Source organism: Martes martes (assembly GCF_963455335.1).
Source record: "Martes martes genome assembly, chromosome: 3".
Classification (NCBI taxonomy): Eukaryota; Metazoa; Chordata; class Mammalia; order Carnivora; family Mustelidae; genus Martes; species Martes martes.
The window spans coordinates 162,940,328-162,965,189 of NC_137890.1; the positions used below are offsets into that span (position 1 = coordinate 162,940,328).

At 37.1% G+C, this 24,862-nt stretch overlaps 1 protein-coding gene and 1 pseudogene across 2 annotated transcripts in view; both read left to right on the forward strand.

Annotated features, from left to right (window-relative positions):
- CUL3 (cullin 3) overlaps positions 1-24,862 on the forward strand; it is a 92,228-nt gene that overhangs the window by 40,832 nt on the left and 26,534 nt on the right. The window contains exons 3-6 of the mRNA XM_080798048.1: positions 133-246; positions 20,907-21,067; positions 22,055-22,169; positions 24,042-24,270. Coding sequence (XP_080654174.1) covers positions 133-246; positions 20,907-21,067; positions 22,055-22,169; positions 24,042-24,270 — 619 coding nt within the window. The remainder of the gene's footprint in view (positions 1-132; positions 247-20,906; positions 21,068-22,054; positions 22,170-24,041; positions 24,271-24,862) is intronic.
- On the forward strand, positions 14,703-19,825 carry LOC308339819 (small ribosomal subunit protein uS5-like; annotated as a pseudogene). The gene is made up of 2 exons: positions 14,703-14,752; positions 18,843-19,825. The product of its transcript is annotated as a small ribosomal subunit protein uS5-like (transcript).

The following is a 24,862-nucleotide window of genomic DNA, read 5'->3' on the forward strand; positions in this document are numbered from 1 at the left end:
ACCTATTTCTTTGATGTAAAATTGAATATTCCATACCATTTTATTGAACAGATATGTGCATGTATACATATGAGAGTGTGTTTGTATGTGTGCACGTGTGTAAAATACTTAAATGAACTCTTCTGTTAATAGGTGCGAGAAGATGTACTAAATTCATTGAATAACAACTTTCTTCAAACGCTAAATCAAGCTTGGAATGATCATCAAACAGCTATGGTGATGATTAGAGACATACTAATGTATATGGTAAGTAGAGCTTTTTTGTTTTTCCTTTAAGAAGTTAAGCATTTCAAAACAGTGTCTTTCTTCTTTCTGTCCCTTTAGTTGAATGGCACAGGTCAGTGTGGAAGGTGTTATTTAAAAAAACAACAACAACAAAAAAAATTTCCTTTACAGGGACCAGCCTTAGCTTATATGAAGTAGAACCTTAATTATTCATATATTTAATGATTAGAATGGAAGACTGGAAGAGAAAGGTCTAATTTTTTTTTCTCAGTATACAACACTTGTACTTCAAAATGGAAAATGCTGAAAAACTTTATTAATGTCTCTTTTTGAGTAACAGTGGTTGAATGACACATAAGAGATGAAAGCTTAGTATTCTCTTACATGTTTTTAAAAACCTAATGTCTTTACATCTTCAGTGATGGGGTGTCATTTTATACAAATATGCTTGTAGTAATTATATTCTAATAGCTGCTGTCTGTCTTAATAGTAAATCTTTGCAGTATATGTTATTCAGATACATATTCCATTTCTTACTTGTTACTGTTGTTTTTGTTTTTGTCAGTCAAGGAAAATACTGTATTCGGCAAGGCAATCTGGAAAACATTGACATGAGCTAAGCTGTTTAATGACTATCAAGGAGATTAAACTATTGAGTTTTTTCTTACCTTTATGTGATTATAGAATGGAGCTAGATTCATCAAGCTTAATTACTGTGTCAGTGCAAAATTAACAAGTCTAATAACTTTTCTTGTTACTTCAGTGTTTATATTTGGGAATTGGACATACGGTTTTCTTCTAAGGTTTTACTCTCTGTTTTTCAAATTTTTTTTTTCAGTTTCTTTAGTTTGATTCTAGCTATAGCGATGAGAGCATGTCCTAGTTTCTTTCACTTGCTAGAATAAAGCAGTGGTTGGAAAGAATTTCCAATGAGAGCAAACAGCTCTGGAGTTTTTTGTTCTGCTCAGAGAATGCAGTCAGGCCTATTACCCCTGGTTTTACAGGGCTTAGTGGCAAGGGGGTCAGGGAGAGGCTACTTCATTTTTTAGGGGTTGGTAAAAAAAGTAGAACAGTATTTAGCCTTTCTGAGCCTCATTTTCCTCTTCAGCATATAGATTCATTCTGTGCTGACATTTTGAGGTAAATGAGATAGCATGTGAAAACATACAGTGCCTCGGATATAAATGTGAAATAAGTTAGCTTATACTGTTCTCATTAAGTTCTAGATTTGATGAGTCTTTTAATTTTAACACTAACAAACACTAAGATAGAAAACCACTTGTAATTTTTATGGTCCATTACTCTATTGATAAAAGAAGTATTTCAAGATTATACACACAGTCACTCTTACATGTTTTAAAAAATTTCTCTTCTTTTTCACTTCCCTTTTGGGGGGTGGGGGAGAGGGTTCCCAAATGAAATGTCAAACCTTGAATCCTGACTGTTACGTGACCATAGTCAAGAAACAAATCAGTTTATTCCTCAGCTTCCTCATTTGTAAAATGAAAGTAATATTTTGCTCATTGAGTAGGGTAGCCATGATGCTTGAAGGTGCCATTCATAATGTGCTCAGTAAAAACTCACTAGGATTAAGGTTTCTTGTCCTTTTATCCTTTCATCAAACCTGTCTGATGGGACCACAGCCCTGGATAAAACCAGCAACTTACCTTTCCTGGGCCTCTGCTGGAGGAAACTCCCAACAGGGTAGATCATTACCACTGTTTGTCCTTTGTCACAATGTCCAGTTGAGCTTACACACTGTCCAGTTGTCTTATTTCCCCTCTACTAGTTTCTCTCCAAACCTCCAGCTTTCCTGCTGGCTTCCTCACTCTTAAATGATATTGCCTTCCACTTCTCACAGAAAAGAGCAAGCATCAGGTGGAACCTATGTTCGTTTCTTAACCGCTGAATCTACAGTTTTGCCTATATTTTTTCCCTTTTGTGTTTTTCCATTTCTCTCTTGTTTTAATGGAGGCATTGTCTTCCCTCATGTTAAAGGCCAGTTTTCCTCTTGTGCTAATAAGCAGGATCACATCCCTTTCTACGTTGTCAAAAACCTCAAGTATTTTCAGGTTCTACCTTTTTACTGAGTCTTACTTATACATGTGAGACATGTTTAGGCCACTCACATCCTCAGAATTATATTAAATTTTCTGTTGGACTCTGTGCCGCCTCCTAGGGTCATTGTCATTCACAGGCAAATGTCTCCTAAGAAATGTTGACCCTTGGCTATCTCCCTTTTCTCATCTTTGATTTACTTTGAATACATTCTAGTTAAGCTTCTTCCTCAAATAATGCTCTTCAGTCTTGCTCTTATGAGGATCACCATGTCTGCACATCTCTGAAGGCAGAGATCACTGCAAATCCTTGTGCTCCTTGATTTTTTTTTCTGCAGCATTGGGGACAGTTGACTACTCTTTTCTTTTCACATGCTGGCCCTTGGTTTCAGTGACATAGCACTCCCTCGGTATGCCTCCTACCTTTCCGACTGTTCCTTCTCAGCTACTCCTCCTCCTCTGCCCTTTAAATAGAGGCAGTCTTAGGGCTTAGTAACCTGGACTTTCTCCTCCTGGTTCACCTCAGCTCCTGCTGTAGCTTCAGTAAGTGCCTCTGTGCAGATGATTCCCAAATCGCATCTCCATTCTCATTTTCTGAGATTAAGATTTGTTATATTCATTTGTCAAGTTGATGGCCATTTTTGTTGTCTGAGAGGGACTTCAAAGTTGGCATTTCCAAATGAATGCAAAATTGATACCATTCTGTTTGTTCATATGAGAAACCTTTGAATTGCTCTTGTCAGTGTCTTCACCCTCCATCATATATTTCTAGAATCTGCAGTTTTTCGATTTTCATACGCAGCAGGAAAGCACCTTCATTTCTCTCTCAGAGCATTTTGTGACTAGTCTTAGAACACTCGCTGTGCTCCTAGAATGCTTAGTTGAAAGCACATGATCAAGTCTGCTGAAGTTCTTATTGCTCATCTTGAAATCTTCACACATGTCTTCTGTGTGGAAATGTTCCTCTCCGTATGTGATTTGCTCCTACTTATCCTTTAAGTCTCAGTAGATTTCTGGTAAGCTTTCCCTGACCTACACTGTGTACTGCCTACTGGCTGCAGTTGCTCTCCTTGTACACAGTGCTCTTCCTTTGTATCATTTATCACAGTCATTATTAACAGCTGTTTAGGGCTTTGTTTCCCCATTACACTGAACGTTATGAGGAGGGGCCAGTGTCTTGTCACCACTGTGTCCCCAACACCTATCACAGCTTGCACCAACTAGGCATTCAAGTGTAACTTGAATAAATACATGTACATGGAGTCTTTTTTTAAAAATAGATTATAGATTATAATAGATATAGATTATAGATTTAGAGATTTAATAGATTATAGATTTTTAGTAGATTATAGATTACAGTTTTTATAGATTATAAATTAATTTTTAATAGATTATAGATTATAGTTTTGCAAAATGCTTTTTAAAATATTCTGTTGTTTGTCTGCCTTCAGGTCAGATCATGATCTCAGTGTCCTGGGATTGAGCCCTGCATTGGGCTCCCTGCTCAGTGGGGAGTCTGCTTCTCCCTCTGCACCTCACCCCGTGTGTTTGCTTGTGCACACTCACGCACTCTTTTTTCTCAAATAAATAAATAAATAAATAATCTTTTTAAAAATACACTATTGTTGGGGTGCCAGAGTAGCTCAGTCAGTTTAAGTGTCTGACTCTTGATTTTGGGCTCAGGTCCTGATCTCAGGATCCTAGGATCCACCTGCATAGGGTTCCACGCTCAGCAGGGAGTCTGCTTGTCCTTCTGTGCCTCCCCCTGCTTCTGCTCACTCTTTCTTGAATAATAAAATATTTTAAAAATACATGCTGTTAAGGATTTGGAGAGAAATTAAAGTGTTGTTGATAAGATATCTTCACATTCCACAAGATAGAATTCTTTCATTTTCATACTCTTTTATTCTCTTTATTTTGCCTTTTTATGCTTAGTATGCTGGGCTTAATTAGATAAGTGCTTTTTTTAAAATTAAGGTAAAATTTTATACATTGAAATGTGCAGAACTGGAGTTAGAAAATTACTTTGACAAATATAGGCATTTATGTAACCAATACTTTGGTCAAGAAATACAAATGCTTTTAATTGCCAAGAATCTAAGGACTTTTTCCTGTTGATGTCTTCATTTTCTTTGAAGAGTTTTACCATCATTCCAGAGTTCTCAGGTGACATAACCTGCTAGATAGGGCACATATCTGAAGCATACTGGTTGTACCGTCATTGATCCTAGACAAATAACCTTCTGATGGTGAATACCAGCTATAACTGTTGGAATTCTAGATCTCAGGCTCAGAGAGGGAGGAGAGAAGATTCTTCACTATCTACCTACCTACTCAGCTAGCTGACTTTTACTCTTTACAAGGAGATGTCTGTAAAATGTCTTGTATCAGCCTCAACTTATAGATACTATGGGACACACTGACTCTTGAAAATGAAAGTGGAATCATTGGTTATATGGAGGCAGCCACTGGTCACACTTTGTTCCACATAACTTGGTTGTGCGGCGTGTGCAGCATTTCAAAAAGAAATGTGTACATGTCTCTAGATGGAACATGTCACTTCTAGTTTCTGCCACTCTCCCCCTTCCTAATATTTGAAACTTACATGTTGAACTTCTAAGATTGGTTTGGTAAAAGTTTCATTTTCAATTTTAATTGTTTAAAAGATTAATGATTGGAGAAAGATTTGAGCATTTTACAAGAAAATTTGTCCTGGTTCTATAATAGTTTTAATTGTCAATATAGCTCATAAGTATATGTTACTGTTCAGTTAATTTTTCTTTGTAAACTGTAAAAATGACGGGATGCCTGGGGACTCAGTCGGTTAAGCGTCTGTCTTCCACACCGGTCATGATCCCAGGGTCCTAGGATCAATTTCCACATCCTGCTCCCTGCTCAGTGGGGAGCCTTCTTCTCCCTCTACCTGCCACTCCCCCTGCTTTTTTCTCCCTGCCTCCCACTCTCTCCTTCCCTCTCTAACAAATAAATAAAATCATTTAAAAAAATTTAAAAACTATAAAAATGAATATAGTATGAAGGGAAGTTAAGGTTATGGATGGTATTCTATAGGCTACTTTTGAGCAATTAGAATTAATGGCAAAGGAAATAGAAAAACGTTTTTGTTTTTTTTTTTCTGTTGTTGTTTTGTTTTTTTTTTAAGATTTTATTTATTTATTTGACAGTCAGAGATCACAAGTAGGCAGAGAGGCAGGCAGAGAGAGGAGGAAGCAGGCTCCCCGCTGAGCAGAGAGCCCGATGCAGGGCTCGATCCCAGGACCCTGGGATCATGACCTGAGCCGAAGACAGAGGCTTAACCCACTGAGCCACCCAGGTGCCCAGAAAAACGTTTCTAATGTGATATATAGGGTTACTGGAAGGTTAGTAGAGAAGTTTTCTGCATAAAACTATGGCAACTTTATTTTCATTTTTTTTACTTGAATTTGTCCATACTTCAGTCATTTTCACAAATAGCAAAGCTATAGTGTCATTGCAGGTTTTCCTTAAAGGGAGGCTGTGAGTTCATAGGCACAAGGTGAGAGTTAACCCAGGAAGGGAGGGTCACTGCTTCTTTGAGCTATTTATTTGGAAAGTCGTTAAGGATGAGTAAAGAGGTCAAGCAGAATGTAGCAATAACATTGTGAAGAAGAGAGAAGCTAAAGAACTTTTGATGCTCTTGGTCTCCTTTGTAAAGTAGAAGGTGGGACCATTGGTTTAGGGTGACTGAAGTATGTGAGGTGTTAAAGAATGAATGGTAGGCTGAATAATGATCCCCCATACATGCCCATGACTAGTGTCTGGAACCTAGGGATTGTTACCTTATAGGGCAGAAGGAACTTTGCAGGTGTGATTAGGTTAAGGATTTTGAGAGGAGGAGATTGTTCTAGGTTATCCTAGTGGGCCTAGTGGAATCACAGGGTCATTACAGAAGGGGGGTCAGTAAGAGATGGAGGGTGATGTAACAGAAGCAGAGATTGGAATGATAGGCTTTGAAGGTGGAGGAGGGGCTATAGCTGAGTACAGCTAGTCACTAGAAGTTGGAAAGGGCAAGAAAGTGGGCTCCCTCCTCAGATCCTCTAAAAGGAATCAGCCCTGTTGACATCTTGACTTAAGTCCGGGGAAACTGATTTTAGTCTTCTGAACTCTAGAGCTGTGAAAAAGTAGTAAGCTACTAAATTTGTGGTTGTGTACTCAGCAACAATAGGACTAATGCAAGGAAAAGGTTTGGAGGATCCCTTGTGCTGGGGTCAGCTCTTTGTAAATAAAAGGATCATCTCGTAGTTAGTTGTAAGGGGGTGATTTAGGCAAGAGTTGGCACAGAGTTTACATAGTAGAGGTGATCAGAGATTTTACTTTTTCCAGGTGTACTTGGCAGTCTTAGACAAGAATGCTCAGGTAAATTTAGCCTTACTGGGTATGGGGGAGGATTTTAATGTAGTAGCATTATTGAAATGGTTGACTGTTGATTGTGAGTCTGTGCTCTTTAATAAGTAGGCATCTGAGTCATAAGATCCCAGGAAATAGAGGTATTAGGTATTAGGGATGAGTAGACCTGGAGACCCAGTTGAGAGTAAGGAGCAGGTTCCTTTCAGTGTAACAAAGTAGGAAAGGTAGGAGAAAAAAGAAGATCTCCATTGCCAGAGATATTTGGTGTCTTCTAATGAGGTTCAAGGTTTGCCCATATCAGTATGTAGGTGAAGGGAGTCCTGATAAAGGTGGGGGTAAATATTTAAGGCACCTGTAAACAGCATGTCAGATTGGTCGTTCTTGTCAGTGTCGGAGTTAACAATGATAATAGGTGATAGGAAGCAGAGTTGAGAGAAATAAGTAAGCTGTTTGCTGAAGCTACCAAGAATTTGTGTGTTTTGGGAAGTCAGAAGATAGAGTGAGAAGGGTGAGAGCACTGAGATGCTGAAATTCTTGTCCATGTTTTTTCCTGTAGGTTTTGAGGCTTTGAATGTTTCTTCTTTACAGCATTCTAGATTGCACATTTAGAGAAGTTTGAAAATAACTTTATTCTGGAACAACACAGATAGGTTGCTTAAGAGTCTTTTTGGCACTTCCTCTGCTCTGAAAATGTCATCTTAAATACAAAATAATAGAAAATAGGATCCAGTGGCTTTGAGATTATTAAGTTTCGCACCTGTTCAATATTTTTCCTGACTCTGGAACAACAGGCTTTCCCCATCTGTGCTGTAGTTTTTGCATTTGTGACTGATAGTATAAATACCTTGGCATTTTTTTGTGGTTAGATCCCAAGCCAAGTACTAGACCTTTATGTTAAAAAAAAGTCGTCATCATAAATACTGTTGAAGGTCAAGAATGTTGTGCTTGATAATGAGGATTTCATCTTGCCTTCCATCTCAGTTACTCTTTCTGACGAATTGATAGACTTGTAAACCCCTTGATTACCATGCCCTATGAGCTGTTTTTGTGTGTGGAGTGATGATGTAGCAGTCCATGAGGTTGACTTTAGGGAGGCAAGTATTCATTCAGCATGAAGTAGGCCCTTTGGAACGGTCAGAAATAGAGCACATATTTCTTGAGGTAGTAAAGGAAATGAAACTTTCGTTCATAAAGGGTACTGCCCCATATTGTCTGTATGTGCACAAACTTCTTATGTGTACGGATTTCCGGTGTGTGTGTGTGTGTGTGTGTGTGTGTGTGTGTGTGTGTGTGTTTCCTGTAGGAAATGGGGAGTAGTGGAGAAAAAATATTTAATGATGAATTAAGAGACACTTGGCTTTAGTTCCTACATTGTCATTAATTTGCTTAAGTTACTTTACTTCTCTAGGTAAAACTCTTACTTCCTTATTTATAAGGAAAATAGATTTATTGGGTAAGAGCTCTGGTTTTTATCTCTTTGGGGTTTTGACCCTTTACCAAAAGTAGATATCTGTGCATCTACATACCATACACCGTATACTTTTATTTGCAATTTCAGGTGGTTTATGGGTTCCCTATGGCCTGTCTTTTTTTTTTTTTTTTTTTGAAGATTTTTTTTTATTTATTTGACAGAGAGAGATCACAAGTAGGCAGAGGCAAGCAGAGAGAGAGAGGAGGAAGCAGGCTCCCTGCTGAGCAGAGAGCCCGATGTGGGGCTCGATCCCAGGACCCTGGGATCATGTCCTGAGCCGAAGGCAGAGGCTTTAACCCACTGAGCCACCCAGGCGCCCCTCCCTAAGGCCTGTCTATGGGATCTGGTTGAGGATGTGTTGGTTAGATCATTTTAAACTTTCAAGTCTTTCAACTCTGACATTTTACACCTTTTTTTTTTTTTAAGATTTTTATTTATTTGACAGATCACAAGTAGGCAGAGAAGCAGGCAGAGAGATGGGGAGGGGGGGAAGCAGTACTATTCCTTGTAATAGCACCTAACACTTTCAAAGCCCTTAGTGTGTGTCTGGCATTGTTTTTAGCATATTTAAGTATATTTCATTTAATCCTTAAATTGTTGCTATTTTTAAGCAGTAGTTTGGGAAAGCAATAATTTTTATTTTTTACTAATAGAATTTTTATTCTTAAATTTCTTTTAAAAAGTAAAAATACTTTTCTGAATACATAGCAATATATACTCTTTATTACATGGCTGCATCTCTTTTCTAAATGTTTTAAATACCTGACCTTCTAGGTGAGTATTATACTCTCCATTTCACAAATGACTAAATCAAGGTTAGAGAGAGAAGCTAAACCTGCCAAGATCACACAGTTACTATATTACTGGAATAGTGAATCCAAGTCTTTTTTTTAATTCAAAGCCCATTGTCTTCACCACTTGGCCTGAACCACCTCAGTGCAGAAGAATTATGTATATTGACTCTGCTTAACAGAATTTCTGATAATTTTTTAAAAGATTTGATTTATTTTAGAGAGCATCCATGAGCCCACAGGGGAGGAGCAAAGGGAAAGGGAGATAATCTCTAGCAGACTCTGCACTGGAGCTCAGTCCCACAACTGTGAGATCGTGACCTGAGCCGAAACTAAGAGACGCTTAACTGACTGAGCCACCCAGGGGCTCCCAGAATTTATGATAATTTACTCAGAGTTGAGCTAACATTCATTCACCTTTGTGCTTATGAGGATAAATTCATTCATTCAGCAAATATACAGTGAGTGTATTATATATCAAGCATTGCTCTCAACAACTGTGATTTCTTTTTCCAAGTTCTGTCATTGGGCAGTTTTATGATATAGGCATCTGTTTGGGTAGATAATCTTGGTTCCCCAAATGGAATTGAAGAACAGTGACTTTTTCCATGCTCCCAAGTATAAGCTATTGAAGCATATTAGAATAGTATTCTGGTTTCATTTCTTATTATTTTGTTTGAATCTGATATTAAAATTCTCCTTGAAGAGTGACTTGGTTAAGACTTAAGTTTCCTAATTGTCATCAGAAGTTACTTAACACCATCATTACCGGAATATCTAGAAAATCACCAAAAATATTAGATGCCTTAGTGTTTATTCTGTCCAGTTGATAGTACTCTGACCCTGCAGTAATTTGAAAGTCCTCTTCTAATTTTTTTGACACTTTTGTTGACATGTAACATAAATAAAAGTGGAAAAGTCTGTTGTGTGCATTTTTTAAAATGTGGGTTTTGTAGGATTTTTGTTTTTTAGTAATTTGTGGGAGGTTTTTATATTTGCTGGGTAAAAGTTCTTTGTAGATATATGTTTTTATTGTTTGTCTGTTTTTGAGCTCAATGCGAGGCTTAAACTCGGGATCCAAGATCAAGACCTGAGCTGAGATCAAGAGTCAGGTGCTTAACCGACTGAGCCATCAAGGTGCCCCTATGGATGTATTTTATATAGTTTAAGAGATACTGTCTTCCGTTCTGGGCTTGCCTTTTTTTCTCCCTTTTAATGGTGTCTCTGAAGAGAAGCTTTAAATTTCAATTATTTACAGTTTTTCAAACTGCAGTTGTTGAATTAAGTGCTATATAAACATCTCTTTGATTAAATTTGTTAACCATATTCAAATTGTCCACATCTTCCACGTCTTCACTAAATATTTTCATTTGCTTCTCCTGTCAGCCCCTGAGAAATGTTAAAATCTTTAGATTTGACTATGGATTTGTCTTCTCTCCTTTTAATTGACATATTTTGAGGTTTTGTTATAAAATGAATATAAATTTTAGGGCTATTTGATTTTCCTGTTGAGTTGACTCTTATTTTTATGAAATATCCTTCTTTATTTCGTATGCTTCTTGCCTTAAAGTCTACATTGTGTAGTATTACTATATTAGTTTTCTTTTGGGTTGGTGTTTATATGGCAAATTTCACCCCATCCTTTCCTTTCCACCTTTTTGTGTCCTTATCACTTATAAGCGCCATGCAGTAATAGGCTTTTTAAGCCCATCTGATAATTTTTGTTTTTAAATTGAAGCATATGGCTTATTTATGTTTAATATAATTACTAGTACATTTGGGTGTAAGTTTGCCATTATATTGGATTTTTTTTTTCTGCCTCACCTATTCTTTATTGGTTTTTCCCAGCTTCCTTGCCTTTTTTTAAGGTGAATGGAGTATGTTTTATTATCCATTTATATTACCTTGTGTTACTTATATTTATATATTCTTTTTCTAAATTATTTTTGTGGTTACCTTAGAGATTATAACATAGATCCTTGACTTAGAGTTTACCTTATATGTGTGTATATTTCAACCACTTCCTGGGTAGGAGTCTTAGAATTCTTTGACTTCCTGAAGTTTTTTCCCCCTTGGCTTTTAGATATTTGGTACTGGGTATTTGTTTTGGTATGGAGGACAAACCTGCACATTTTGTCAACATTGTGTATGAAAAGTTGGGAGACCCTGGATGGTATCTTCCTTCCAAGGAAATGTAATCTTCTTCTGCCAGGCAGGCATAATATGGGCAAATCACCATGATCTAGTTGAAGCTGGCTTTTAGGCTCTAAGTTTGTCTATTTTGAGTTTCCCTTTATTTCTGAAGCATGTCTTTACTCGTAGAGAATAGCCATCTGGGGTCTAGAAGCCTGAGGTGTTTATCAGTTTACTTTCCATGTTACTGTGCCTTGAATTCCATCTTTTGTCTCCTCACCATTTTAAGTCTGCCAGTGTTGTCTCTCTTCAGCTCTTTAGCCTTCCAGTGCTGCTTTGTCTTTGGTGTTTGGTGTCTTGCCCATGGTTACGTGGTTTGTTAGTAAACATCTTGATGAAAATTGCTTGCGAAAGTTCTGGTTCTCTTTGCGTTGCTTTCTTTTCAGATTTTGGCTTCATAAGTCTTAGCTGCTTGACAGCCAGCCTACCTGTGACTTTCTGCTTAGCCTCTCATTTCCAGTTTTCCCAATAAAACCAATGACCCAAGGAAACGACTGAGGGTGAATGTTGGTCTCTTTTCAGTGTACTTACTTGCCTTTTCTCCAGAATCTCGTCCCCACAAGTCCAGGTTGCCTTTGTTGCTCTTTCATGCTTTTAAACAATTGGAGTTTGTTTACTTAAATTGTTGTGAAATGCAGTTAACATACAATTTATTGTCTTAACCAGTTTTAAGTGTACAGTTCAGTGATAAGTACATTCATACTGTTGTGCAACCATCACCTCCATCTACCTCCAGAACTTTTCATCTTGTAAAACTAAAACTCTGTACCCATCAAATAGTAACTTCCCATTACTCTCCCTTGAGCCCGTTGCATTCATCTTTGTATTTTCTATTTATATGAACTTGACCAATCTAGATAACTCATATAAATGGAATCACAGAGTATTTCTCCTTTTGTGACTCAGGTTTAATCCACGTTGTAGCATGTGTCAGAATTCCCTTTTTAAGGCCCAATAATAATTCTGTTTTATGTGTGTACTTCTTTTTTTTTTTTTTTTTTAAGATTTTTAATTTATCTGACAGACAGCCAAAGCGGGAACACAAGCAAGGGGGAGTGGGAGAGGGAGAAGCAGAATTCCTGCAGAGCAGGGAGCCCAACACGGGACTCGATCCCAGGACCCTGGGATCATGACCTGAGCCCAAGGCAGACGCCTCACTACTGAGCCACCCAGGTGCCCCTGTTTGTGCTTCATTTTGCTTATCCATTCATCTGTCAGTGAGCACTAGGGTTGTTTCCACTGTTTGGCTATTTTGCATAGTGCTGCTATGAACATGGGTATTCATTGAGACCCTGTTTTCAGTTATTTTGAATATATACCCGGATGGTGGAATTGCTAGATCATATGGCAATTCCATTTTTAATTTTTGAGTAACCACCATGCTGTTTTCCATAGCAATGACACCATTTTGCATTTCCACCAGCAATTCTCAAGAGTTCCAGTTTCTTCATACCCTTGTTATTTTCTGTTTTTGTTTTGTTTTGTTTTCTGATAGTAGCTATTTTGATGGGTATGAGGAGGTGGTAGCTTTTTATTTTCATCCAGCTTTTATAGTTGTTCTTGGCAGAGGAATTGGTCTTGTAAAAGCTATTCTTTCAGTATTAGAAGTGAAAGTAAGTTGAATAGTATTTTAAGGTAGGTGTTACTATTAAGATGAGGAAAGAGACAGATGTTAAAGTCACACCTAGTAATGGCAGAGATAGGATTGAAATAACCTCTCTGGCTCTTAAATCTGAGCTCTTCACCACTGAATTCTATTGCTTCTTTAACATAGGCCTTCCTTTCTAAAGTCTTACAGCCTCATTATTCCAAGATCTGATTTCTTTTCTTTTCTTTTCTTTTTTTAAGATTTATTTTAGAGAGACAGCAAGAGAGCAAGAGCGGTGGAAGGGGAGCAGTAAAGGGAGAAGCAGGCTCCCCACTGCCGCTGAGCAGGCTGAGCAGGGAACGGGTCATGGGGCTCAATCCCAGGACCCTGGGATGGTGACCTGAGCTAAAGGCAGGTGCTTAACCGACTGAGCCACCCAGGCTCCCCCAAGATCTTGATTTCTGTTACTTGATTACTCTTAAGGTTCTAATATGGGTTTTTTTCTGCTACCATTAGATTCTTGAATTTTAGAGTAGGGAACAGTGCTTTTATTTTAGGATTTGGTGCAATTTACACAGCTTTAGAGAAACATGACCAAGGTTTTGATTTGTCAGATATCCTAGGATACAATTCTTAAAATACACGAAAGTTATTTTCAAGGAGAATTTCTTATAACTGCATTGTTTTAAAAACTTTGACAGCCCTAAGAGAGATTTTAGACCCATTTTACAGTGGTGGAAGCTGTGACTTTGAGCTTTAGTCATGGATGTAAGTTTTCAAGCCATCTGTATTCTTTGCTTTTCTACGTACTTTACCCAGTAACATTTTTAAATCCAGAAATGTTAATCTGTCTGAGCAGTTTATTATTTCCTCTCTTACTGGTTCCCTTTCCACAGTGTAGTCAGGATTAACATTGTGGAAAATACTGGGACAATCAATTCTTTAAACTTTGCTCTAATTTGTAAAAAGTAACTTTTTGTTACTTTTCCCAGGTTTGGGTTTTTTTTGAAATTTTCTATTTCTGTCTTCATAGTGTTAAGCTTACTTAACTTGTATTTATTTCATGGCTTGAAAGTGAATCTGTTCGAAAACACTTACATTTATTACTTGCTGATAGAAGATTGCCTAGTGATTAAGCTTGGGAAAGCAGGTTCAAACTGGTTCTAGCAGGTAGTAGCTATTTGTTACAGGGTTATTTGCTTTGTTGTTGTTGTTGTTGTTTTAATGAGCTGAACTTTTCAGGGTTTATCTCTAGTTTATAAGCAGGACAAATGCTTACTATTTGTAAAGATTTTTATCCCTGTTTACATTCTTCATCTCCTCCTATCCTCTTTTTAAAATATAAATTTTAAAAAAAACCTGTTGGTTAAAAAATTTGCTGAACTATTTCTTGCAGGTAAATTAAGTATTAAGAATTAGTCTTCTTTTTTTGAACTTCATGCTCATGGTTTTGGTTTATTTTGATTGTTTTAATACCATTTCTGAGTAATGAATCTCTTTAACTCACAAAGTCACTCCTTGACTTTGTACATGTTTAAGCTCTGCATGTCCACATAGCATGTCTTGATATCTCTAAGAATATTAGCATCTTGGTAAGGAAACTCATCAGTTAAGGGGGTAAGGCAGATATTTCTCAAGATGGTGGGAGTAGTAGTATCTGTGGCTTTGTGGGGCCAAGCACCTTGTAGGCAGATGTCCTGTTGTCGACTGGTAATGTGAAGAGCCCTAGGTCATAGTAGGCATTTGCTGAAGGAGATTTATGTGGAAATCTGTTGGTTGAGGTCTCCCTTTTTTGTGGCAGAGGAAGAAAGACTCCAGTCTCTCTACCTCAGTTCCTAGAGACTTGCCTGCCTGCCCTAGTTGATGCTTTTAAACAGGTACTTTATAATTTATCTGGCTTTTATAGTTGTTCTTGGCAGGGAAGTTGGCCTTACAAAAGTATTCTTTCAAGACTCGGGGTGGAAATAAGTGGGGTAGCATTGTAAGGTGGCGCCATGGGTAGCACTTGGGTTGCAGATACAAAAGCAGTCTGGCTTTTCCCCAGGTTTGTGAAAACAGGGCCAATGAGATAGTCCCATCACTAGTTACTCCTCTTCACCTCTGGGTTCATCTAGCTTGTGAAGAAGATTGCTTTTGTAGGTTTGCTTGGCCTAGGAATAGCAACCCCTGAGAGAGAACCATAAATAGAGATTGAAAATATAGTTTATCTCTGTAGTGATGAAACTCCTATCCCTTTAGTAAATCTAATATTTGACTCAGACATTAAGCTTTCAAACGTGTTTTTTAGAACATTATATATTTAAAATGGTGTATTGTCTCTTAAAAAGGCAAATAGAAGCAACCACCAACTTTCTGTCTCTGCTTAGCTTTTTTCAATAGATAAATGACTAATGTTGGACTCATACAACTATATTTTGGTCAAAAGCCTGAAATTAAAATACTGCTTTTAGGTTATTCTTTAATATTTTTTTTCTCTTTTGGAATGATTTCATCTTGTCCTTACTTTGAGGTTGTGTTCTTTTAGCTAGTTAGAGGTTAACTAGAGGTGGGATTTTAGATCTTTTTAAATTAAATATTCACCTAGAAACATATACACAATAAAAGTCTTATGGTGATTTAAATAATTAGAACTACATTATTGTATTACATAAATTCAGCCACTTATTTTTTTAAGATTTTGTTTTATTATATTTTTTAAGTAATCTGTAAACCCAGTGTTGGGCTCAAACCTATAACCCCAAGATCAGGAGTCACATGTTCACCGACTGAGCCAGCCAGGCGCCCCTAGCCACTTATTTTTTTTTCCTGTTGGAATCTATTAGGAAAATGCTGTTGTGTACCCACAGGCTGAATTCCTTCTGATAATACCAGAAAGCAAGAAATAGAAGATTCAGCGTGTTTATTTAGTAAATATTTTAATACATATCATGTGCAGATCACAGGTTTATTGTGTGTGCATTTCTGTTTAACATACGTACATATAAACACTTGAGTATATGCATGTATGTCTCTTATTTTGCTTGGTGGTAATTAATCACACATATCTAACATTTAATATAAATAACTAGTATTACTAGTTTAAATAGCCACACATATTTTGTGGGTTTTCTCTTGTCCATTTATTGGTACTCTCAAATCTTAGGGGTAACAGGTTTTCTTAATATTATATGTCATTTAATTGCATTCATTATATACACCTTGAGAGTCTCACATTAAAAGACAAAGGTTTAGGTCTTTTGTCTCCAGTCATCTTCCATGGATTTGAATGTTCTCTGCCCTACTCAAACACTCCAACCACCTGTTCCCATCATACCTGGCTTCCTTTACTAAAGCATTGTTTCTCCCCATACAGAATATATATGAGGAATTCATCAATTGCAACCAACCCTTTTTCTGCCTTTTTGCCAGAGGACTTGAGCTAGACAGCACTATTAGCCAAAGGGTTAGAGATTCACCCACATCACTGTGCTTAGGATTGGGAAGAGGGAAACCTGGGCCAGGGAGACTGGCAACAAAAAAAGAAAGGGAAGAAGTGATAGTGAAGTATATCTTGATCCTTCATATATGTTAATTTTTGATCAGAAAGTTAAGCTTCATAGGAATTATACTAGAGTTTTAGAGATTATGTTTACCGTCCCTTTGGGTTGCCCAGGACCAGAGAGGATAAATGACTTGCTCAAAGTCACATAGCCAAGATTAATGGTACAGCCAGAGCTCACATGAAGAATTCCTAACTCCACATCTAGTATTTTTGTATTCAAAAATCTGCTGTAACTGACACATCGACTTTAGAAAACAGTTTAGTAATTTCCGTATGATCTGGTACTTCCACTTCTAGAAATCTGTCCCAAGAAAAATGAAAGCATATATCCACCAAAGGATTATACCCAAACATTCACAGCAACATTGTTCATAGTAAACAAAAACTGGACACAGCCCCAAATACCCATCAGCAGATGAACTAAATGTGGCATATCCATACAATAGAGTTCTATTCACTATAAAGGAATGAAATACTGATAAATGTTAATACCATTATGAACTTCAGCAACTTTATGCTTGGTGAAAAATCACACAGGAAAGGTTACATATGATTGAATTATATTAAATGACCAGAAAAAGAAATTTGTAGAAAGAGAGAGAAAGCAGGGGTGCTGGAAGTGGGATTGACTACAAATGGGCTCAAAGGATTTTTTGGGGTGATGGAAATAGTTCTAGAACTAGATTGTGGCCATTGTTAGACAACTATAGAAATGTACTGTAGATTACTGAACTGTACTCTTGAAATGAGTGGCATATAAATCACACTGCAGTAAAGCCGAAAAAAAGGGGAAACATTAAAAATATTCCACTCTAAAATTCATAATTTACTCTGAAGATTACATTATATGTGCCTTTTTGTTCTGTAATTCTTAGAGGTAGTGCCCTTTTACCAAAAACAGTACAATCTGACCTAATTCTTTTGACATCTGTCTTAAGAACATTTCGTTTCCTAAGAGGTTAAACTTAATAGTGTCATATATACGTTATATATGATACGTATCTGACCCCCACACACCCTACAAGTCCTATAGGCATGTAGTAGAGTTGGAACTTGCAGTGCTTGCTGGAATTACCAGTATTTTCTATTCTATGAAACAGCCTGATGCAGAATTCTGTCAGTGCTGTTTCACTGCTTTTAGTATCTCTTCTGTATTTTGCTCTTACCAGTTATTTGTGTTTACTAAGTCAGTTGTATTTATTTTTAAGTCTGTTTATGCCGGTTGTATTTGTTATTAATACATAATTTAATACCCTGTAAATCAATAAAATGGTGTTAAAAATGATAGAATTTGGGGCACCTGGGTGGCTCAGTGGGTTAAGCTGCTGCCTTCAGCTCAGGTCATGATCCCAGGGTCCTGGGATCGAGCCCCACATCGGGCTTTCTGCTCAGCAGGGAGCCTGCTTTCCTTCCTCTCTCTGCCTGCCTCTCTGCCTACTTGTGATCTCTGTCTGTCAAATAAATAAATAAAATCGTTTTTAAAAAAATGATAGAATTTTTTCTTTGGTAAACTAGATTGAATTTTTTAGAAAGACTTGACAAAGGCAAATCACTAAATACTCGGTTCGAATTAGATATGAGTATTTTAAAAGAATGAAGCAGGGATCGTAATAATCTAGAAGGACTTTTTTACATTCAGATTGCTTCACAAACGTCTCTAATTTTCATGCTCCATCTTAATGAAACAAAGTAGAAAAATTGCTATGAGATGAGAGTGTATGTAAGAAAGAACACTGAACTCCAGTCACAGGATTCTTGTTCAAAGATGGAAGAAAGTCTTGATAGATGTATTATGTTTTAAATTAAAATTTTTAAGATGCAAATATGTGAATGTACATTTGTTTTTCTCTTTTTACCACCTATGTTCAGTTAAGCAGCCAGTTACTAGTTTTGATTATTTAGGGTGAGAGTGATACTGTATATGGTACTGTTTAAAACTGTAAACATCAAATTTACAAATGATTTATGCAATAGAGTACTTTTATAACACAGAAGATTCTTGGTGCTTTTAAATGTTTAGATTTATGCCAGCTTTTATTGTATGCATCCTGTTTCATGCTGAAAAATAAGGCAGAAGCTCTTGGGTGGCTCAATTGGTTGAGCATCGACTCGGTTTCAGCTCAGGTAGTGATCTCAGGGTCATGAGATAGAGCTGTATTGGGCCCAGTGCTCAGTGGGGAGCCTGCTTAAGATTTTCTGTCTCTCGGGGCGCCTGGGTGGCTCAGTGAGTTAAGCCTCTGCCTCTGGCTCGGGTCATGATCTCAGGGTCCTGGGATTGAGCCCCACATTGGGCTCTCTGCTCAACAGAGAGCCTGCTTCCCCCCAGCCCCCCGCCTATTCATGATAGTTCTCTCTGTCAAATAAATAAATACAATTAAAAAAAAAAAAAAGATGTTCTGTCTCTCCTCTGTGTTCTCTGTCTGTTGCTCCCCACCCCCATAGTTGGGGAGACACAGAATTTAAGATTTTGAGGTGGACCTGTAAAGCTTAAGAATTTATTAGAGAGAGAACACCAAATAGGGGATGACCCCATTGCTGCTGGAGTGTCCAGGGATGGGTTCTGGAATGGGAGACTGTAACAGTTTCCTCACAGGATTTGGCAGCTTCTGCTCAGGGCTAGGGCTGAGTCCAAGGCTGTGGAGCTTTCAGAGGCAAGGCCAGACAAGGAGTGGATCCCCATCACCAAGCTGGGCTGCCTGGTCAATGACATGGGGATCAGATCCCTAGAGGAAATCTCTCTTCTTTCTGCCCATCAAGGAGTATGAGATTATTGACTTTTTCCTAGGGTCATCCCTCAGGGATGAGGTTCTGAAGGTAATAACTGTGCAAAAGCAGACCTGTGCCGGCCAGCAGACCAGGTTCAAGGCATTTGTTGCCATCGGACATTAGACTGGATACATTGGTCTGGCTATTAAGTGCTACAAGGAAATAGCCACTGCTGTCCAGGGTCCATCACCCTGGTCTAAGCTTTCCAGTGTCCCCATGGGGGAACAAGATCGACAAGCGCCACACTGTCCCATGCAAGGTGATTGGCTGCTGTGGCTCTGTGCTAGTATACACCTCATCCCTGCCCTTAGAGGCACTGGCATCGTCTCAGCCCATGCTCAAGAAGCTACTGATGAAGCCTGTGGTATTGACGACTGCTCCCCCTCAGCCAGGGGCTGCACTGCCACCCTGGGCAGCTTTGCCAAGTTTTGATATAATTTCTAAGACCTACAGCTGTCTCACCCCTGACCTCTGAAAAGACTGTGTTCACCAAGTCTCCCTATCCAGGAACTCACAGTTCTTGTAAAGATCCACACCAGAGTCTCCATGAAGAGGACCCAGGTTCCAGATGTGGCCACCACATTAGTTTTATACAAAGGGGAAAAAAATGAAAGCATATTTAAAAAACAGAAGTTTACCAAAGAGTCATCTGTGAAAATTCAGAACCTATTGAAGTTGCACTATTTTAAAAATGTTAGCTTCTGCCAAGATGATACAGAATGTAGAAATGTGAGCAGCGAAGATACTAATCAAAGAGTGGCTTTTCTTGTAGCCAGGAGGGGTGTGCCCTGGAGGAGGTTGTGGGAGTGATGTCACATGAAGAGAATGGTGCTAGGGGAGAATGTAGTTAGCCCTTGTTCCTTCGGTTGCATCACTGATACGGTTGAGCTTCTGTTTATGTTCACCTGGTGGATTTGCTTGGTGTTGCGTGTAATGACAGTGTTCCTTACGAAACTTTAGGATCACAGTTTGCAGTGGTTCTTAACTGGTTTGGGATCATAAATGCCTTTAAGAATCTGGTGAAAGCTAGTATTATGTACCAGCAAACACACAATAGTTTCATAATTTTTGGAAGTTTTGAGACTGAGGCCCAGAGAGATCCTGGTTAAGAACAGAAAGAAATTCTGTTGCTAATCCTTTTGTGAATTAAAAACTTAGTAGTTTTATTCCAGTGATGTATTTTGGTGTAAATGTGGATTTTCAAATAATACACAAAATAGGACTTGTGTAGCAAATAATTCTGGAATTTATGTGCTCTATAAAGTGAGGACACACCTGTAATCAGATTGGCAAGAACTTGAAAATAAGAGGACTACAAGGAATCTGTTTGAAATGACAGTAACTAGAGGTGTTCTAATTATGTAATTCTCAGTGCTGCTGTATTATAAGCATTAAAGCCTTTTAATATTTACCAGTAAGCAATCAGCTTAAGTTACATGGATCTTTATTTCATTCAGCTCTTAATTTTACTTCATAGAATATGATCTTTAAGTATGGTATTTAAGGAAGTAAGAACCATGTTCATGCATGGTATAACTCTGGAGAGAAAGGAAAATGTTTCTACCTTGCTGTCTACCTTTCTCCTCTGTTTTCTGCTCACCTGCCTTTCCCTGGATGTGGTGTTCCCTGGCACCTTTTTTCCTCAGGTTAAATGGGTGACCACCTATAGCCAATTGTTTGTCAATTTTACAGTTGTAAACTGTAAAGATTGACTTTTACTTCATTTGGGAGGTGCTAGAAAATTCCATGGTGCTTATAATAGTTTGAAGTGTTTCTCACCTGAAAAATGAGCTGCTTCTGGAATTGTATTTCCTGTCTTGTAGCTCACAATGATGATTTTTATGTTTGCGGGAATTGTGCTCATGTTTCTATGATTTTGTTTTTACTGCAGGACCGTGTATATGTACAACAAAATAATGTGGAGAATGTCTACAATTTGGGATTAATTATTTTTCGCGATCAAGTTGTACGTTATGGGTGTATTAGGGATCACCTACGACAAACGCTATTGGACATGATTGCAAGAGAGCGGAAAGGAGAAGTTGTAGATCGGTATAATCATCTTTTTATATTTTTGTGTTTGGTTTTTTTAGTTTTAGTTGAGAACCGATTTACTGTCTAGGACATAATGAAAATCCTCAAAAACATTTTCACAATTAATAAAGTTACCTAGATTTTAACTTAAAAGCACATACCTATTATTAGAAGAGACCATCCTGAGCTTTTATTTAATATACTTTTAAAAAAACAAATCAGCCATTAGTCTTCCCTTTTGGTTTTTCATGTATTTTTTATGCTGGCATTTTGTTCTTTTTTACTGTCTGATAACATTTTTTGTTCCCTTTGTCTTTCTCTTTAAAAGGCTTTAGGCTAGCCTTCGTTCTTAACACATTTGAAGAAAAGTGTTGAACATAATGTACGATGACTAAGAACTCTCCCGTGCCCTTTCTGTTAGGTCACGTTGTCTCCCCTTCTTGCATGGCTGCAAGTATCATTTTTGTGACACTGCAGCTAGAACGGCTTGAAGCATGGAAGACTGCTTTCTCTGTGTGTGTGCACTCAGAGCAGTAGAGGAAGACTTGTAAAATTCTTTTTATTTCAGCTTTGGTGCTTGGGCAGGGTTGCCTCAAAGCCATTGGATTAGAAAAAAAATTATAATGCCTCAGAGTAGCTGTGTATTGTACCCGTGTCAAGCAATATAGCCTCCCTTCTCTCGTTACTGCTTTCTGATAGTCTTTTTATAGTCTGTGTTTTTAACTGTACAGAAATATTTAGACATTTTAAGTGCATTTTCTTTCAGATTTTAAAGGTCTAACAGTATGAGGACAACTTGAGATAAATGGCTCTATAGTCAAGATATGCTTTTGGATTAAAATTACTCTAAATCCTTATGTTATAAATGAGTTGTTTATGGGAGCTAGGTCACTTTTATTTAAAAAAAAATGTTCTTAAGGTCTTTCTAGCTACTTCCCTTGCTTTTTTTTTTACATGAATCTTTAATATAACTTGATTATCAGGTGGTTTAACTTCTTTTGACAGAGGCGCAATAAGAAATGCTTGCCAGATGTTAATGATTTTAGGTCTCGAAGGACGATCCGTCTATGAAGAAGATTTTGAGGCTCCTTTTTTGGAAATGTCTGCAGAATTTTTTCAGGTAATCAGTGTAGATATAAATAAGTGCTCTCTTAAGATATTCTCAAAGTAACCAAACATAGTTACTGATTTGAACATTTGACCCTTTTCTCCTGGGGCCGTTTGATAAGGAGGGTAGGTACAGAAAATACCTTCAGACACCTATTCCCCATGCTCACATTCCAGGGAAGAAACCCATTGAAAAAAAATTGGAAGAGTTTGGAGTTACATACATGATTTTTTAAATTATGTGTTACAACATACAAACTTAGAAATAACTATAATATTTTATTATCTTTACATGTTATAAATTATTTACCATAAATTCACAGGCAGTGTATCACTAATAAAGTCTCACTATTCGGGCTTTTGGTAATACTGAGTTACTAGTAAAATAAGTACAGAAATATGCATGATCTCATAGTGCATATATATATATATATTTTAAAGACTATTGATGAGGAAATTAGAAATTTTGCAGTATAACAACCCAGAACTAGCTAAATTGGTAAAAGTGAAGTTAAACTAATACTAATTTGTAATGAAATTACAAAATGTAAGACAGTGTAAGTAAGATAATGATAACAAGGCATCCTCCTGAAAACCTCAGTTATAGTAGGATAAGCTTTATAGTGTTAAAACAGACTTAGCTGAATACTGAAAGTTTTTACTCCAGTAGTAGGCTTTTTAAAAAAATGAATGAATACAAAGTTATAATAGTTCTTAATAGTTCAGTAGGTCATTCATAAGAGCCATTGGATATATATAAAGATGGAACTCAGGTTTTGGTGTCATTTACACATAAACAAAGAATGGACTTGCCCTTTTTTTTTTTTTTTTTTTTTAAATTAGTTTGTTGTACATCAGGAAGACCTTTGTGGCCTGCACTGGTGAGCCTGGACCTTCCTTTATGAACTATTAATTTTATAGGAGGCAGGCTATATTTTCTAGCAGCAACTAATGGTAGATGTATTTGACAATATTTTTGACCTTTACATTTGTTTTAATTTCCTTCATTACGTTGTAGATGTACCAATAGAAGATTAATTGTCAAGATTCCAAAATGTGCTGCATTGATATATGTATGAATGTGCATATATACATAATACATACTATTTTTAACAGTGAATGGAGACATGATCTCACCAAGAGTTTTATTTGGTGTGTTAATGTCCTTAGAAACTTTATTATTTTCAAGGATTAAAACTGCTTTTTATTAAGAAAGTGGGAAGTATTACTAAATTTTATACATAGTTTATATCAAGATGTCTTCTGTTTTGTAAATCTTAGATATATTCATTAGTCCTGCTGTCATTTAGGTTAAGATAATTCGGATTAACATTTACAGTTTAGTGGAACTTCTGTAAGGCTGGTGTTAGACAAGATTAAGAGTTACTTAAAAACTCTGTTTCTCAAACCTCAGTGTGTGTGTGCACACATACTCTTGAGATTGGGAGTAGGGTGGCAGTTGGACTTCAGTAACTAGCGGTATGTCAGCGGAACTATGATAAACATGATGAATCTTTCTAATTATACATTAAAACAAGTCAAAAAAGACACTTCCACTCTGATTTGGGGTCAGATACTTCATTCTTCATACTTTTGATCCTTAATGGCATGTGCTTACTTTTTCTGCTATTTGAAGTACATTGGCAAAGTTTGAAAAAACGCTGCTTAAGGATAATGTATTGATGTCTCTTATGCGATAAGTGCTTTCAAGAATATAATTCAGACTATGTGGATATGTATGATAAACTATAAAATGTTAATAGCACTTATGATATTTAGCTTGGCTTCTGATAAATATTATGGAAACCCAGTTAAAAGGAGAAACACATTTTGCTTCTCTGTTTAAAAAAAAAAAAAAAGCAAAAAACATGCTTTTTATTTGCAGATGGAAAGCCAGAAATTTTTAGCAGAGAACAGTGCTTCAGTATATATAAAGAAAGTAGAAGCTAGAATTAATGAAGAAATAGAACGGGTGATGCACTGCCTTGACAAATCAACTGAAGAGCCAATAGTAAAGGTGGTTGAGAGGGAGCTCATTTCCAAGCACATGAAAACCATAGTAGAAATGGAAAATTCTGGGCTAGTACATATGTTGAAAAATGGAAAGACAGAAGGTAAGTGTCAGCAATAGAAATACAATTAAATCGTTCTAATTCTGCCAGGTTCTTACTAATTTTTTTAAATTTTCCTATAATTAAAACAGATTATGAATGCCAGTCTTAAAGTTATGGGTGTCATTAATTTATTAACTGTTGTTACTTTGGTGAGGTTTAAGTGTAAAGCTTTACACTTTATTAATGAAGATTTTTGGTGTTTCTTGTCAATTGAATGGCTCTTTTTTCCTATCTTTCATTTTAGCCTCCTCACTTCTTTGTTTTTCTGAGCCCAGAGGTCTAATATTCCTGTCCTTTTTATGTACAAGAGAGTAGGACTTGGAATTGCTACATAGTCTCTCTGTGATTTTGTTTTTTGTGATTCTTCTAAATGGGACATTCCAATCCCAAAATTTCTGTAGGCTTTCCTTTGGGAGTTAATTGTGATAAGGGGGCTGGAAATGGAAAAATAATGTCTTTCATGTGACATTTCAGATAGATTAAGTAGACTGGTTTTGGGAACTTTGAGGTTACAGACTTCAGAGAAAGGAGGATTGCCTTATAAAAGTAAACGTACACAGTTTTGAGATAACTGTAGCATTTATTCTTACTG